We start from the raw sequence: 19,144 nt of genomic DNA on the forward strand, positions 1-19,144 counted from the left end.
CCAGAATTAACCTTTGGATGGATGGCAGAGTTCTCCCAGTTGAATTTAAATGCATATGTTGTGGATTCTAGATGATTAGAAGACGGATGCAGCTAGCTCCTTTACCCCCTTGCCCATGTGTCTTCCTCTGTACCAGGCCTGTCCTCTTCTCCCTGATTTGTTACACTAACTTTTAAATTCTTAAACTTTGTTACATTTTTAAATTAGTTGTTCATGACAATACAATGATCTTGACATATCATACATTTGAATCAAATGGGGTATGAATTCTCATTTTTCCAAGTGTACAGTTTGCAGAATCACATTGGTTATACGGCCACGTATATACATACAGCAATACTATTGTATATTTTATTCTGCTGCCCTTCCTATCCCCCCTCCCCTCCCCTCCCCTCACCTCTCTCTACCCAATCTAATATGGCACATTTCTCTCTTTTTTTCCTTCCCCCTCACATCATCATATATGTATTTTGTATATCGATGAGGATCTCCTTCCATCTTCTGTGCAATTCCCTTTATCCCTCCCATTCCCTCCCACCTCTCTTCCCTATTTAGTGATAATCTTCTTCTCATGTTCTTCCTCCCTACTCTATTTTGAGACAACTCCCTTATATCAGAGAAGACATTCGGCATTTGTTTTTTAGGGATTGGCTAACTTCACTTAGCATAATCTGCTCTAATGCCATCCATTTCCCTGCAAATGCCATGATCTTGTTATTTTTTAGTACTGCATAATATTCCATTGTGTATAAATGCCACATTTTTTTATCCATTCATCTATTGAAGGACATCAAGGTTGGTTCCACAGTCTAGCTATTGTGAATTGTGCTGCTATAAACATTGATGTGGCTGTGTCCCTCTAGTATGCTCTTTTTAGGTCTTTTGGGTATAGTCCGAGAAGGTGAATAGCTGGGTTAGATGGTGGTTCCCTTCCCAGCTTTCCAAGGAATCTCCATACTAGGAACTTACCTCAACATTGTAAAAGCTACTTATGCTAAGCCTCAGGCCAGCATCATTCTAAACAGAGAAAAATTAAAGGCATTCCTTCTAAAATCTGGAACAAGACAGGGATGCCCTTTCTCATCACTTCTATTCAACATAGTTCTTGAAACACTGGCCAGAGTAATTAGACAGATGAAAGAAATTAAAGGCATAAAGATAGGAAAAGAAGAACTTTAATTAGCACTATTTGCAGATGACATGATCCTATACCTAGCAGACCCAAAAGGGTCTACAAAGAAACTTCTAGAACTAGTAAATAAATTCAGCAAAGTGGCAGGGTAAAAAATTAACACACATAAATCAAAAGCATTCCTGTATGTCAGTGACAAATCCTCTTAAATGGAAATGAGAACAACTACCCCATTCACAATAACCTCAAAAAATAAATAAATAAATAAATAAATAAAATACTTGGGAATCAACCTAACAAAAAAGGTAAAAAATCTATACAATGAAAACTACAGAACCCTAAAGAGAGAAATAGAAGAAGAACTTAGAAGATGGAAATATATACCTTGCTCATGGATAGGCAGAATTAATATCATTAAAATGGCTATATTACCAAAAGCACCATATAGGTTCAATGAAATGCCGATCAAAATCCCAATGACATTCCTTGCAGAAATAGAAAAAGCAATCATGAAATTCATCTGGAAAAATAAGAGACCCAGAATAGCTAAAACAATTCTAAGCAGGAAGAGTGAAACTGTCAGTATAGCGATAACAGATTTTAAACTATACTACAGAGCAATAGTAACAAAAACAGCATGGTACTGTTACCAAAACAGGCAGGTAGACCAATGGTACAGAATAGAAGACACAGAGACCAATCCACAAAATTACAACTACCTTATATTAGACAAAGTTGCTAAAAGCATGCAATGGAGAAAGGATAGCATCTTCAACAAATGGTGCTGGGAAAACTGGAAATCCATATGCCACAAAATGAAATTGAATCCCTATCTCTCACCATGCACAAAAGTTAACTCAAAATGGATCAAGGAGCTAGGAATCAAACCAGAGACTCTGTGACTAATAGAAGAAAAAGTTGGCCCTAATCTCCATCTTGTGGGCTCGGGCTCCAAATTCCTTAATAGGACACCTATAGCTGATTGATACACAAGAGTTAAAATCAAGAATCAACAAATGGGACGTATTCAAACTAAAAAGTTTTTTTCTCAGCAAGAGAAATAATGTGTGAGGTAAATAGGGAGCCTACATCCTGGGAACAAATTTTTACCCCTCACACTTCAGATAGAGCTCTAATCTCTAGAGTATACAAAGAACTCAAAAAGTTAAACAACAAAAAAATAAATAACCCAATCAACAAATGGGGTAAGGACCCGAACAGACACTTCTCAGAGGAGGATATACAATTAATCAACAAATACAGGAAAAAATGCTCACCATCTCTAGCAGTCAGAGAAATGCAAATTAAAATACTCTAAGATACCATCTTACTCCAGTAAGAATGGCAGCCATTGTTACAAATTTTCTATAGCATGGATTATTTTCTCACGGATCATAATGGAATATGGAATTTTTCATAACTTAATTATTTTGTTTAATGTCTGCTTTTCCCCAACTAGAACATAGTTACATTGCAAGGAAGTTTCTACAATTCTTGCACTTAAAATTTTTGATCATTTCACTGGGGTGGTGGTACAGTCCTGTAAACACAGTAGCTTGGGAGGCTAAGGCAGGAGGATCACAAGTTCAAAGCCAGCCTCAGCAACTTATCAAGACCTAACTTAGCGAGACCCTGTCTCAAAATGAAAAATGAAAAAGGGCTGGGGATGTGGCTCAGTGACTAAGCACCCTTGTGTTAATTTGCTCATTTTGTGTATCAATCAGCATTCGCTGGGAAAAAAAACAACTAATACTACACACACACACGAGAGAGAGAGAGAGAGAGAGAGAGAGAGAGAGAGAGAGAGATTTATTATATGAAATTATTTCACAAGGGCTGGGATTGTGGCTCAGCGGTAGAGTGCTCACTTAGCACGTGCAAGGCCTGGGTTCAATCCTCAGCACCACATAAAAATAAATAAATAAAATAAAGGTATTGTGTCCAGCTACAACTAAAAAATAAATAAATAAGTAGATAGATAAAATAAATTGTTTCACACAATTATGGAGGTTAAAAAGTTCCAAGATCTGCTCTCTGCGAACTGGAGACTCTGGAAAGGTAGTGTGTAGTTTGAGGGCATGAGAGTCAGGATTGTAATCCACATTTACAGGTCTGAGAATCAAGAGCACCAAGGGCAGGAGAAGACTGACAACCCAGTTCAAGCTATCTGCAGAGAGTAAATTCAGCTTTCCTCTGAAAGCTTCTGAATTGAACATTTTTGTTCTATTCAAGCCCTCAAGGATTGGATGGTGCCCACCCACATTGGGGTGGGCCATCTGCTTTGCTTTTCTACCAATTCGAATGCTGATATCTTCTGCAAACATCCTCATAGACACATAGAGAAATTATGTTTAATTAGCTATCTGAACATCCTGTGGCCCAGCCAAGTTGATGCATAAAATTAACCATCACACCATATCATAAGCACCCAGAACAGGGAGAGGCACATAGGACCTAATTTGAGACAATAGAACATGAAATGAAGTGTCAAGACTTTGATTCAGAGTGGTCTTAAAGTTAAGTCTATACCCCTGTTCCTTTCTGTCCCAAATGATCCCAGAAGGACCCACCAAAAATTAGGAACTGATATTTGGGAAAGGTCTACACTAATAAGTGCCCCGCTAGCTGCCTAAGGGTTCAATGGCTTAAGACACAAAACTTATAGAGAACATTGGAAATAGAATATCTTTTATGCATTCACCTATTTCTTTTGTGCAGGGGTTTATTTCCCTGACACTTGGATAGACTTTAGAACTTAAGTGTCCCTAGGCCCATGTATCAAAGACTTATTCCCCAAAGTGATACCCTTGGGAGGTGGTGGGGATTTTAAGAGATGAGCCCCACTGGGAGGCTCTAGGTCACAGGTGACATGTTTTCAAAGAGAATTGTGGGGCTTCATTCTCTTCCTCTTCCTATTTTTCACTTCTTATCCATGAAGTGAACAGTATTGATTTGCCATATGCTTCTATCATGTTGTGCTTTTCTCTCCACAGGCCCAAAGAAATGGAGCCAATTGGTCATGGACCGAAACTTCTAAAATTGTTAGCCCAAACAACTCTTTTCCCTTTATAATTTGATTTATCTCATGCATTTGTTATAATAATAGAAAGTTGACTGACACATTTCTGATATGAGCCTTTTTATCTCATTTCTATCTCTTCCTAGGAAGTGTAGTAATTTTCTTGATGGATAACTTTTGAATGAATATTAGGCCTGTATATCCCAGTTTTTTTTCTCCATCCTTCTTGGGGATTCAGCTGCTTCAGAAAAGACACACTACATAATTTTGTTCCTCAATGTTGTTGGTTTTGCAAAGGGAATTCCTCACAAGAGACCTATGGGTTTACTGCGCTGCTATATTTGGTAGATAAAAATAACTATTTTTGGAGTATATTATGAAGAAATTTTTTGTTGCTAAACATCTCAACTATGTCCTCCAATCTAATCTTTATAAATAATAAAACAATGGTTGCCCCCAAACTGCCCGACATTCAGCCAATATCTCAATTGGTTCCAGAATTATTCTGGAATATGGAAATTATCTTTTGGGTAACTTTAATTTCCAACTCTCCTTTCAACTATAATTAAAGTTTCATGAATTAAGTCTTATCTTTTAGAATTCATTTTCTTTTTTTTTGGGGGGGGGGGTAAACTTTTATAAGAATAATGATCATATAGCAAATATTATGCTTATTGCTAATGATACATGAATAAAATGTGTTTGCCTCCCTCTTGGGCAATTTACAATCTGATGGAGGGGGAAATAGACATGCAAATAACAGGATGAAATATACTCCAGAAAGTACTACATTAACCACCTGTCCTGTCCAAAGTGATTCAGGAACAGACAGGAGGGAGATTCTATCCTCTACTGAGGAGAAAAACGAACATCAGGGATGCTTTCATAAAGCAGACATAAAGAAGAACAAGGCAAGACTAAAATGAGAAGAAGGATGGGAAAAGGTCTGAAATTTTATTTGAAAAAGTCTTTCATTGAAGAGCAAAATCCGCCTTTGGCAAAAATGTAGAGTCAATGAAATTTGCTTTTTAAATCTCTCACAACTCTATCAATTTTTTTTTTTTTGGCTTTTCCCTACTCTTTCCAGACATCCAACGATCTCTTGCTTTTTGATATCTTCCAGCTGTTGAGGCCACTGATCTGAAAACATGTTCATGCTGAAGAGTTTTATGACTTGACTGGAGTTACTCCCCAGAGGTATTTGCATTTTAAAAGTCCCGTGAGAGCTCGACCTACTACACAAATGAATGATTAGGTAGGCCAGAAGTGACAGGAGAATAAATGCTGATTGCGCCTCATGTCGCATCTTAGGAGGAGTTTGCTGCAAAAATAACTAAGGACATTGGACCAAAGCTAAGATCTTAAGATACACTTTGTGTCAATTATTTGCTTGAATTTTTATTATTACCTTAAATGGTATAACCATTGAAACATATTTAAAAGACTTCAACTTGATGCAAAGTTTCAATTAGCTTGCTTTCAATTTTCTTAAGGTTCCAGAATATTCAGACTCTGAATCTAATTTGATCTAATTTCCCTTGAATTTTATTTTTACTTTAGGATATAATAAGTAGACAATTAAATGTATTAATTGTGAGTGTGCAGATAAAAATTCAAATGAATACAACTTCTATTTTTAATTGGTTGTTATAAAACTGTATAATCTAAAATATTAATAGGAACCATAATATTTAATAAGATTTTGTGAGAAAATAAGAAATCATTGACTGCTTGTTTCTAATGAGTTTCTTTTAACTTTGCTGTAGAACTTAAGAAAATGCCATCTTAAAGAAGAACCTAAGCTGTGAATAATATATAGGCTTATCTGGAAAGGATACACTTGACAAAAGAGATAAGCAAAATTGGCTAGAAATCTTCAGTTTCATGTCTCTGAGATCACAGCACATAAATACAAATTTATAATCTTAGGTCTAAATACGTGTTACATGCATTTCTTTGTATGTATGGTATTTTATGTTTTAAAAAATGATAATTCAGCAGAAGACAAACCCTGGAGAGGTAACAATGAGGACACCAAATAGTATAGGCAAATAGCACAGAACAGTAGGAATAAAGTAGCTCTTTCCTCTTCCCTTATCCCCATGCAAAACCGTAAGATATTTTGAGATAACTGAGTATGCAGAGATGAATATATAGTACAAGCAACAGCATGGGATATAGTGTTGGTTAAACTTACCTATTCCGTTATTCATGCTAAGCCAAATGGCAAATATGTAATTTGATATTACCTTTAATATAAGACCAGGTTTTGGAGGTGGTCCAGTACTACTGGGTAAGCTAATGAGTACACAGCATTTTACTGGTGAAAGCATTAGTACAGGAATGTGCATGTAACCATTTAAACCAATAAAATAATGGGGAAGGGAATATTTTCCAGATACTTCCTGGGAGATTTTTTAGCATAAAGAGAAGCCCAGAAGGAGACAGAATTTCTTCCTTTACACATTTTGGTGCTCATGTTTGAGGTACTGCAGAGTACCATGTTATCAGCCTGAGCATAAAGCTCACACACAGAGAATAGTGAACTCCTAAGCCTACCTTATTTCTGAACTTCCAGTTATGTGACCCATCAGATTTTCTAGGCAGGTATATGGTCTTTTTCCACCCACCACTGCCTAGTCCTTGGACCATAGTAGCACAAGGTCATCAACATCATAGGTGTCATTGGGACGTAGACTAAAAATAAGGTCCTGGTAATGCAGGAATCCAGGCATCCAGCAGAGACCTGAGATGAAGTCAACCAGAAGAAGGGTAGCTCCAGGATCCATTTGACTAATGGACCTCCTGCTTACATTGCATTAACAGTTCCTCCTGATTGATTGATTTTCAATCATTGATTCATGGACACTTATTTAATGTGAAATTCTTAATAAGGATTGTGTATCAAAGTTCTCATCTGTTCGAAGGACAAACTAAAATGGAAAACAGAGTCAAAAGAAGGGATTATTAAAAAGCAAGAATGGGGGATGGAGTTGTAGCTCAGGGGTGCAGCGCTTCCTGATTAATATTAGGATATTTTAACATTTAAAAAGGCAACATTCAGTTTTCTAAAAAAATAATTGCTATCTCTTAACAATATTAAATAGATTACATTAAGAAAAAACATAATAACCTGGCGTGAGGCTGGAATTATGCTATTAGGAACTAAAATTTTATAAGAAAAAACTTCAATAAATTTTTCTTAAGAAACATAATGGACAGAATTTGTGTATTTTTAGTTTCCGTAATACTGAATCAAGTTAATCCTGAGGAAAAATTGTATTTTCACAAATAGTTTTTCCATATGAGCATAGGTTTACACCTTTTCTAATCCATCCACAACTACAATTATATCACTAAGAATGTCTATTGAAAACTAAATTGAACTGAGTAAAAATTAATTAAGTGGAAAAAACATGGTAGCAAAATCAATGAAAGAAAATCTACTCAAGTAAAAATTTGCAAAATTGAGGGCATATACTCTTTGTATAGTTACATTCTCATGATTAGCTATTTCCTTTGTCATTCTGAAATTATATTATTTATTTTTTATAATCTTTTTTGCTTTAAACTTACTTTTTCCTGATATTCATATAGTCACTCTAGCTTTCATTAAAATAGTGTTAGCACAATATATCTTTCCCTGTCCTTTTATGTTAAACTTTTCTGTGTTTTTGCATCAAAAGGGCATGTTTTATAAACAGAACTTTATAAAACAGAATCTTATTTGTTAACCAAATCTGACTAGCCTTTAACTAATATTTAACCATTTACACTTGATGTAATTGTTGATATGTTAGGACTTAAGTTTGCCATTTTATTATTTATTTTCTATTTGTTCCATCAAGTTTTCATTCTTTTGTGTCTTTTTTCTTGTCTCTCTTTAGGTCACCAGAATTTCTTTAATGCAATTTTGATCTATTTATAATGTTTTTTAAAAAATTTTTATTACTTTTTAATTAGTTATACATGACAGTAGAATGCATTTATGCACTTTGATATATCATACATAGATGGAATATAATTGCTCATTTTTCTGAGTATACATGTTGTAGAATAATATTTTAGAGTAGATTATCTTGACTAGTCTACTTATTGATTGTTCTATTTTTCATATGTGACTTATCACAGTAGCCTGGTATCAGTATTGTATCACTTCAGATAAAGTAGAGAAACCTTACTTATTTTTAGATCCATTACCCTTCCTACTTATTCATCATAATTGTCTTAACTATTTCCTCCATTTAGAGCATGTACCACATCAGATAGTATTACTATTTTTTGCTCTAACCATGAAAAATTAGGTAGAGTCTGTTACACTTATTTCTTTTAAAAAATCAATTAATTAATAATTATAATCATATATGACAGAAGAATGTATTTCGATTCATTATACACAATTTCAGCACAACTCTTCATTTCTCTGGTTGTACACAATGTAGCATTGCACCGCATGTGCAGTCAAACATGTACCTAGGTAATGATGTCCCTCTCATTCTTCCATCTTCTACTTTTATCCATTCTATTGTTCTTCTTTCCTTCTTCTGAGTCTAACTTTATTTTTCTTTCATTGTGGAAGGATGAGTTAGTTGAATATAGGATTAAAAGCTGATGTTTCTTGCAATACCTTAAAGGTATTTAAATTTGTTTTACCCTCTGTGTTTCAGACTTTTAAAAAATTCGCTGTTATTTAAATTAGCATTCTCAGAAGTTTAATTATGTCTTTGTGGGAATTTTTTGGCGGGGTTACCATCTTTGGAGATCACCTGCCTTATTGAATATCTATATTTATGTCTTTTGCTAATTTGAGAAGATTTCTAACCATTTTTACAAGTGCTTTTTTTTTTCATCCTCCCATTCTTTCTCTTCTCTCGTAGTTCTGATGATATAAATAATAACATTTTGTTATTTTTCCACAAATTCTTGAGGCTGTGTTTATTTTTATTTAGTCTATATTTGCTTTGATTTTTCAGATGGAATGAGTTCTGTTAATCTATTTTTATATTTGCTTATTTTATCCTGTCATTTTTACTCTACAATTGAGTCCATTGAACAAAATATTTATTTTATAATTGTTTTTTTCAGTTATATAATTTTCATTTGGTTTTTTTAAAAAAATTATTCTAATAAGCTATACATGACAGTTATACATAACAGCATTTTGACACATCATACATAAATGGAGTATAAATTTTTATTCTTCTGGTTGTACATGATATAGAATTACACCACTCGTGTAGTCATGTATTACAGTGGTACTGGGCCACTGTAATAGGGTAATAATATCCCATTCATTCTACTATCTTTCCTATCTCCATACCTACTTTCCTCTCTTCGCTCCCCTCTGTCAAATTCAAAGTAAATCTATTCTTCTCTAGCTTCCTTAGCACCCTGCCCCATTGTGAATTAACATTCACATATCAGAGAAAACATTCTGCTTTTGGTTTTTTGGGATTGGCCTATTTCACTTAGCATAATATTCTCCAGCTCCATCCATTTACTGGCAAATGCCATTATTTCATTCTTCTTTAAGGCTGAGTAATATTCCATTGTATATAGATACCATATTTTCTACATCCATTCATCTGTTGAAAGACACCTAGGTTGGTTCCATAGTTTAGCCAGTGTGACTTGAACTACTATAAACATTGATGTGGCTACATCACTGTAGCATGCTGATTTTAAATCCTTTGGGTACAGACTGAGGAGTGGGATAGCCAGGTCAAATGGTGGCTCCATTCCAAGTTTCCCGAGGAATCTACATACTGTTTTTTGTAGTGATTGCACAGTTTACAATCCCACTGGCAATCTATGAGTATACCTTTTCCCCCACATCCTTGTCAACATTTTATCATTGCTTGTATTTTTTATAATATGTAACAAAAGAGATAAAAGATTTCTACCATGAAAACTACAGAACACTAAATAAAGAAATTAAAGAAAACCTTTAAAGATGGAAAGCTCTCCCATGCTATTAGATGCAGTATTAATATGGTTAAAATGGCCATACTGCCAAAAACATTGTATAGATTAAATGCAATTCCTATGAAAAATTTCAATGACACTCTTCATGGAACTAGAAAAAGCAATCATGAAATTCATTTGGAAAAATAAGAGAACCAGAATAGCCGATGCAATCCTTAGCAAGTAGAGTGAGGCAGGAGGCCTCACAATTCCAGACCTTAAATTATATTATAGAGCCATAATAAGCATGGATTGGCATCAAAACAAACATGTAGACAAATGGTACAGAATAGAAGAAACAGAGAAAAATCCACATAAGTACAGTTATCTTATACTAGACAAAGGCCCCAAAAACATATATTGAGAAAAGATAGCCTTTTCAACAAGTGGTGATGGGAAAACTGGAAATCCATACGTAGGAAAATGAAATTAAACCACTATCTCTCATCCTGCAGTAATCTCAACTCAAAGTGGATCAAAGACTTAGGCACTAGAACAGAGACCCTGTACCCAAAAGAAGAAAGAGTAGGCCCAAATTTTCACCGTGTCTGCTTAGGTATTAACTTCCTTAACAAGACTCTTTGAGTACAAAAAATAAAATCAAGAATTGATAAATGAGATGGAATCAAACTAAAAAGCTTCTTCATAACAAAGGAAACAACAAATAATGTGAAGAGAGAGCCCACAGAATGGGAGAAAATCTTTACCACTTGCTCCCCAGATAGAGCATTAATCTCCAGGAAATATAAAGAACTCAAAAATTGCAAAACAAAAAACCCCAAATAACCCAATTAATAAATGGGCTAAGAAGCTGAATAGGTGCTTCACAATAGAAGAAATATGAATGGTCAAAAATATATGAATAAATGTTCAACATCTCTAGCAGTTAGATAAATGCAAATCAAAACTACTGTAAGATTTCATTTAGTTCTTTTTGCACTATCTTTTTTTGAGATTTTTTTCACTTGATTTAAGAGATTATATAATTGTCTGTTGAAGTATTTTTATGATGATTGCTTCAATTTCCTTGTCAGATAGTTCCAACATTCAATTCATCTCCACACTGGGGTCAGTTGATTGTCTTTCCTCAGATTATAGTTTTGCTTGTGATTATATTAGAAAACTCCTCTATCCTACTGAAATCTTCTATTGAAATCTTAGCAGGCATTTACTCTGTTGTGATTTAGCTTATTGGTCCTAGACTACATTGGGGGCTTTTAGTTCCAATGACAGTTTTGGGATCCCTTACACTCTTACTCCCCTGCCAATCTTCTTTCTGCTAGCCCTGTGGCGAGTTCTGCTCAAATCCTACTGGTGTCATTCGCCAAGGCTGAAAGTGTTTTCCTGGGCTCCCAGATGTTACTGAGAAATCTTCAGGGAAGGCACAGAAGCCACAGGACCTGGATCTTCTTATGCGATTGGGTGGTAGGTCAGGAGATGCAGGACTTCCCTGCTGCCACCAGCAGCATTGGCTAGGTCTGCCTTCCAGGGACAACAAGGCTGATATGTCCTTGGAAATTGCTGCTCTGCTGCTACAGGTGAATCCAACTGTCTGCCAATCAGTTATATTATAGAAAAGAGGCTGGGCCTCTCCATTAGGGGTCTGTTCTTCTCCTGATTTATGCCTTTGGGCTGAGATAACAGACTTCTCTTGCTTTACACAAATTCTCCTCTTTATGCCTATTCACAAATGCCAGGAGCAGGTCTCTCTGGCCCAGTCCATCTCTCTCTCTCTCTCTCTCTCTCTCTCTCTCTCTCTCTCTCTCTCTATATATATATATATATATATATATATATATATATATTTTTTTTTTTAAAGGAAAAAAAACAACCATTGAACTCTTTTCTTCAAGTCCAGAAGTCTTGGCCAGTCTGCCTTCCTCTTTCAAGCTTTCAAAGTCCTTTTTACCATGGTCTGTTGAATAATTTCCAGGGTATTTAGTTCCATTTAGAGTAGAGCAGCAGGGAAAGGTGAGTTTTTGCCATCTGTTCCAGAATCTGCACTTTGACTGACCTTCCATCTCTCCCTTCCTCCTCTCTTCTTTCCTTTTCTCTTTCCTTCTTCCTTTTTCTAGCAGATTCTTATGGAATATTTTCATCTTTGAAATTAAGTAATTAATTTCTTAGCTAAATTAATTACTTCATTAAGGTGGATATGACAGTGTTTTTGCTTTCCAAAGAGCTGGCAGTGTGACTTAAAAATGTTTGGGTGTACCTGGGTATGGATCTCATTGAACTGATTTAGTTTGGTACATAATCAGACATTTTTAGATGCAGGCAGATGTTTTAATAACTTAGAAAGTACATTTAAGGAAGTCTTTAGTAATATTTTTCTTTGAATCATTTTAATTTTTTTCTTAGGAAAACCTAAAATTCTTAGATTGGATTTCTGTCTTTATTTTTCCATACATGTCATTCCCTTCATTATTGTTGTTCATCTTTCCTCTGTATTCAAGAAATAGTTCCAATATTTCCTTTTCAAATTCCTGATATTATCACAATGTGAATTTTTATTTTTTTGACTCCCATGAAAATTTCAATTCTGCTTTTCATGTTTCATTAAACATGAAAGTATAATTAAAATATAATTTCTTTCCTCATTGATATTCTTTTCATTTTTTTCCTTTTCCTTTAAAAAAAGTTTCTGTTTTCCCCATATTGTTTATTTTGAAGCTACTTCACAGAACACTTATCTTCCTGTGATCAATGAAAATTTTCAATTCTCTAGAGAATTTGAATTTTTCACATTTATTTTTTTCCAAAGGCATCCTCTTCTTTTCCAGGATAATTTTCTGTTGTTGTTCTCTGAGTCTATACCAGTTGAAAAAATTCTCTTCTATCACTGATTATGTTCAAGGACTACAATAATCTGGCCAGTGGGATTGGAGAAGAAGGAGAAGGAATAAAGTGTGAGATGAAGCTGAATCAGGGCCAGTAGTTGCAGGACTCTGCAAGGCCTTATGAATTGCAGAAAAGCTTCTGTCTTTTTGAGTGACAAATGGAAAGCCATGGGGGCCATTTTAAGATGAAAATCTACCATAACTGTATTCAGGAATGTTTCTTATGAGAGTAGTTGGTAGAATCTTAGAATCTTTGCAGAGTTCATTTGTAAACCGATTTAAAGTGTACTGAGGAGGTAAAACTGAGAGGCCTTGAAATTAGAGTGAAGAGGAAAAATGGGAAGATGAGGATGAAAAATGACTCCTAGATTTGTGTACCTGAAACCTAGATGATTAGCATCTACACCTAGCACCTGACATACAAAAAATACTAGAAGATCTTAGGGTTTAAAGGATGATATCATGGATTTGTTTTAGGATTTGTTCAATTTGAGGCACTCTGGAATGTCCAAGAGGATGTGTTAAGTACACATCTGGCTGAATAGAGAGAGGTCTAGGATGGAGAGATCAATCTGTGAGTCCTCTAATTACAGGAAGAACTGACATGTGTTATGAGATTGTCGTGGAGGCAGTATATTTGAAAAGAAGAAAACTTCAACTTGCCTTTAGAAATTCTAATATGTCATAACTGAAAAGAATAGGTTGAGTATGGAAAAGAGTCACCAAAGAGATCAGAGGAAACCTAGGAGAGCGCTGTGCTGTGTTATGGTAGCCAAGGCCTTAGAGGAGCTCTGTCTCAGTTTATTCAGGTTGCTATGGCAAAACACTATGAACCAGGTAGCTTACAAACAATGAAAATTTATTACTCACAGTTCTAAAAGCTGGAAAGTCCAAGATCAAGGTTGTGTCTGATTTGGTGTCTTGGTAAAGGCCAATTCATGGTTCATAGGTGGTGACCTGTAGGTGTTTATGCAAATGGTGGAAGGTATGAGGAAGCTCTCTGGGATGCCAATTTTACTCATGAAGGGGCTGCCCTAATGATCTACTTATATCTCCAAGCCCCACTCCTAATAAATAACATCACTTTGGTAATTAGGCCTCAACATATGTATTTTGGAGGGGTAGAAACATTCACACCATGTCAGTTTTAAGGAGGAACGTATCAAAAGTATAATTCCTGCTTGAAGAATTCAGAAAATGGTAAGCAGAATGCCAAGATGGCTTCGTGGTCATAATTCCACCCTGTTTTAGCCATGTAGAATCCCTGCTCCTTGTATGTAGATAGGAACTGTGACTTTTTACTAGCCAATAGAAATGGCGATATGGTAAAGGCAATGGTGTAACTGTGGTCCCAAATCAGTTGATTTTTAATTCATCAGAATTGAGGTTATCTTGAGTGTTTCTGGATGAATCAGGTAAAAGCACTTAAAAGAGGGTCAAGAATTTCTCCCCAAGAACAGAGAGAGAGAGAGAGAGAGAGAGAGAGAGAGAGAGAGAAAGAGAAAGAGAAAGAAAGGAAGGAAGAAGGGAGGAGGCGGAGGGGGAGAGAGAGAAAGCAGCCATATTTAGAATGTCCATCAACAAGGAACTATGGAAGGTCTCTAGAACTTACAGCAACCTTACAGCATAAGGAGCGGAGACTCAGTCATCCAACTACCAAGAAACACATTCTGCTAACAGCTTGAGTGCAATTAGAAATGGATTCTTTCCCAACTGAGCTTCTGATGAGACTCCAACCTGGTAAGATCCTGAAGCAGAGATCTGTGCCTGGACTCCTAACCCACAGAAACTGTGAGATCATAAATGTTGTTGTTGTTTTTTTTAAATCCACTAAAGCTTAATGTAATTTGTTACATAATAATAGAAAACCATTACAGCAACATAAAGAGATTATTGGTGATCTGAATGAAAGCTGTTTCAGTAGAGTGACAGAGTAGGAGCCAGATTGGACCTGTTTGATGGAATGAGTGGGAACTAAGTAAATGGAGCGTGTATAGACAGCTCTTTTGGGAGATTTGCCTGGGAATAGAACAATAATGTATGACTTTAGCTGAATAAGGTTGAGGGAAAACATTTTTTATTCTGTTTTTAATAGGAAATAACTCAAGCATCCTTAAAATTCAGGGTTGTTGTTGTTGTTGTTTTTCACAAGAATTGATTTATTTTTACTGGAAGTTTACTTGGCTATGCCAGATACACCATAACTAGATGAAATTAACATTAAATAAACATCTAAGAGCTATATTTGCTGTTGATATAGCTAATCTTAAGAAATAAAATGTTTATTTTAAGATTAAAAATATTGTGAATGAGTACAAAATAAAAAGAAAATAGTATGAACTATGCTCTTTACATAAACCTTCCTGCATGAAACCTCTCTAATTGAGAAAGGGCTCTCCTTCAATCTCGGGAATCCTATAAACTGATCACAGTTCCACAAACTCTTTAGATTCTTAGCAAAAGGAAGTCACTGCCATTTGACTTTCTATGCTTTTCCAAGGCAGTGGTTTTTCTTGGGAGTTAAACTAAAAGCCTTGTGCAAAATCCTACATTGAATCTGTAGAATCACAGGGAAATAACTCCATCATGTGTTAGATAAATTACCACCAAATATTGATTACAATCTAACACAGCTGCAAGAAAGCTGGATTTATGGCATTTGTTTACAACCTGTACCTTGTCATACATTTTAAAAAATAAATAGGGTGATAATTTTTTGTGGATTTATATTTCTCTATCAAAATCATGCCCTATGATTCTTAATGGAAAGATTAGTTTGATGAAAGATAATAATAATAAAGAGAGACAGAGAAGGAAAAAAATAAAAACTTGTTATATCCCAGGTTCTGTATCCAGTACTTAACACAACTATCTCAAAACAAGTCTATAAGGTAGAATTTATTAATTCTCAAACAATTCTATAAGGTAGTCTCCATCATTATACTCATTTTTTTTAGATAAGTGAACTGATTTAAAAGTCTTAGATTTAAAAACATAATATTCAGGGTCCAGAAGATGGTTATATTAAGTGTCACACAAGTGAATAAATACTTTTGTGTGTCTGCAAAGGTAATAGTCTCAACTACTATGATTTGCTACTTCTATTACAAAAAAGATGGTGGCTTTTCCTTCAGGAATTAATATGCTCTATGAAAGGACAAGAAATACTACTCATAATACTAACAACACTATCAAGGGATGATGATATCTCTGAAGAGAATAAAGTTGTACAGATTTTTCATTTCCATTGAAAATTTATAACACAGGCAACAGACTACTTACCTTTTTAATTACATAGTAGGTAACTTCATGTATGTTCCTTACATTAGAATCACTTTACTTAGGCTGGCTGTTTTTAAATTTGAGTTTGCATCATGATCTGTCATAGGACTTCTTCCACAGATTACTAAGCCCTGCTCTTAAGAGTTTTTCATTCAGTAGGTATGGGTTGCAACCCTAGAATATGCATTTCTATTGAATATGCATATTGAGTCCCCAGATGATGCAACTGCTGCTATTCTGGATACCACAATTCAAAAACTATTTTTAAAACCAGGGTTCAACAATATTTTATAAAGAACCAGATAATCATTTTTGGTTGTGGACCAAATGGTCTGGGTTACAACTACTCAAGTTTTTCTTTCTAGTGTGAAGATATTCTATATATGCCTAAGTAAGTAGATGATGGCAGTGTTTCAATAAAATTTTATTTACAGAAATAGATATCATGTTGGATTTCATGAAAACCCACAGTTGGCCAACTATTTGCCTCCATAACTTATTATAAGATCCCTGAAACATCACTATGTTCATTTTAAATAACAACACTATGAGAATCAACACAATGAGAATTTTTGAGATATCCACAAAAATTCCTTCTAAGTTTTTAAAATGAAATTTGTAGAACTATACCAGGGACTAAGAAGACACTCCAAAGTTTTCCTATGATTTATGGCATTTGCCTATTGAATACCTCCAATAAAAAGAAGTAATACTTTTGTGCAAGAAATTTTCATGTTACAAATGCCACGAACTCTACCCTCACTTTCAAATTTTAATTTTAATTGGAAATCATGTACAGTGTAAAAGATATAAAACTGCAAATTAAAAGAAGATCAATGTTACACTGAATGACATAGATGTCACTTCAATAAGGTTATTTATTGACTTTCTAATAAAACAAAACAAACAAAAAAATACATACTTGCGAAGTGTATGCTCAACTTTAATATATTCGGTCTTTGCCCAGAGTAGTGTACTTTAAACTAATTTAAAATCCCAATGTAATCTTAAAAGTCTATTATACTGTATACTTCAGTGAACCTACTAAATCATCATTATCCTTAAGAAATGCAAGTTCCTGTATTAAGGCAAAGTGCAGATAATTTTTTTGTCATAGAAAGAATGTAGTTAAGTTCCATGAAAATAATTATACACAGATATCATGAGGAAAGTCAGTGTTGCAAATCTTTTACAAACTTAAAATGTGAATATTATGTTTAAAATATCTAACAATCTACTATACAGACTATAAATATTTTAGTAAAATATTTACAATTACATATTCTAATATTCAATAAATCAAGGATGAACTAAAATGACTTTACAGTGTCTTTTAAAGTTTTTTTCCTTAAATTTGATTAAATCAAATGTTTCCATTTGACAGAGGGATTCATGTTTACCCTTGGGTATTTATTTTTTAGTAATACAATGGTTTTCAGAGTTTTCAGTTTTAAAAAACTGTGTTCAAATGGACACTAGAAAATGTTTATTTTAAGCACATTCTAAAAGTTTCCTTATTTCTAAGTTTCTAAAAACCATTAATATGCATGATATGTGTGTCTAAGAAAGATTTGGTAGATTGTGCAGCCTTTTCTACTTTCATCTGAACAGGGAATCCAAAGATCAGTAGAACATCTTAAAATACAGAGACATATTCAGGAAAAAAAAAAAAAATCTCAATGCTTGTGTCCAGGTTGGACGTGGCCATTTGTTTTTAAAAATCAACTCCATTCAACAAATATTTATTGAATACCTCTCCTACTTGTCTAAAAACATTTAAAGGTAAACCTTTAATTTCACTGTTCTACTCACCAAGGTCTATCTAGAACACAGTTAATCCTATTAAACATACTTACACTCCTCTTCAGGCCTCTTCCGAAGTGCTGCACGAACCTCTTTACAAGGACTTCTCTGATATTGTGGGGGATTTCTTCCCCTTATTAGATTCTCCATCCTGTAAGAGAAAATTCAAGGTGTATTTTAATGGCAAAATCTAGATACATCCTGGCAATTTAAATGGTATAAACAGTCACAAATTCAAGTACTTACAGAAACCTGATAACACCACTAAAAGTATCTGACAAATAGTATGATGGTAGGAAATGAGAGGAACTAATGGAGAGTGCCTGAGTTTTTCAGGTATTTCAATTAAAAAAAAAATAAAAACACCATGTGGACAAAACTCATGCATGTTCTCCAATTAGAGACTGTTATGGACAGAATGTTTGTGGATTTATTGAAGCCCCAACATCCCAGTGTGATGGTATTTGGAGGTGTGCCTTTTGGAAGGTAATCAGATTAGAGGAGGTCATGAGGGTGACTGCTCATGATGGGATTAGGGCCACATAAGATAAGAGAGAAAAACTAGGGCATGAGCTCTCTCCACCACAGGAAGACACAGCAAGAAGGATGCCATCATCTGCCAGCCTAAATGAGGACTTTCAAAGAAATTATGACTACAAACTCTTTAATTATGACATTCCCAGCCTCAAAACTGCCAGTAAAAACATGTCTATTATTTATGCCACAAAATCTATGAAAATTTGTTATAGCAGCCCAACCCAACCTAAGATAACCTATTAACAAACAAGTAAATAGTTGAAGTAAACATATTTATAAGTTATCCTTTAGAAAGAACATATATTTCACTGACTTTTCAAATACCAATTTTCAAGAGAAGAATTGTTGCTTTCTTTTCATGCTAATAAATGAAACTGAAGAGATTTCTAATTATAATAATTGTGACTTCTTAAAGATGAAAAATGGATAAACTGTACTTCTCAGTTCTTAGCATGGTGCTGAGAATCAAAAAGGACAAATTTATCGAATTCAATTGTGGTGAGCATCTTTAAGAGCACACACTTTGTGGTTAGCACTTTCTGTTTTCAATAAAGTTTATAGTTTTGC

At 34.6% G+C, this 19,144-nt stretch overlaps 1 protein-coding gene across 2 annotated transcripts in view; it reads right to left on the reverse strand.

The window, feature by feature from the left end:
* Lrrc7 (leucine rich repeat containing 7) overlaps positions 1 to 18,190 on the reverse strand; it is a 403,609-nt gene extending 385,419 nt beyond the window's left edge. For both annotated transcript variants that reach the window (XM_076862304.2, XM_076862303.2), the window contains exon 1: positions 18,094 to 18,190. In XM_076862304.2, the coding sequence (XP_076718419.2) occupies positions 18,094 to 18,190 (97 nt within the window). The remainder of the gene's footprint in view (positions 1 to 18,093) is intronic.
* Between the last annotated feature and the right edge of the window lie 954 nt (positions 18,191 to 19,144).

This window comes from Callospermophilus lateralis, chromosome 7 (genome assembly GCF_048772815.1).
Source record: "Callospermophilus lateralis isolate mCalLat2 chromosome 7, mCalLat2.hap1, whole genome shotgun sequence".
Taxonomy (NCBI): domain Eukaryota; kingdom Metazoa; phylum Chordata; class Mammalia; order Rodentia; family Sciuridae; genus Callospermophilus; species Callospermophilus lateralis.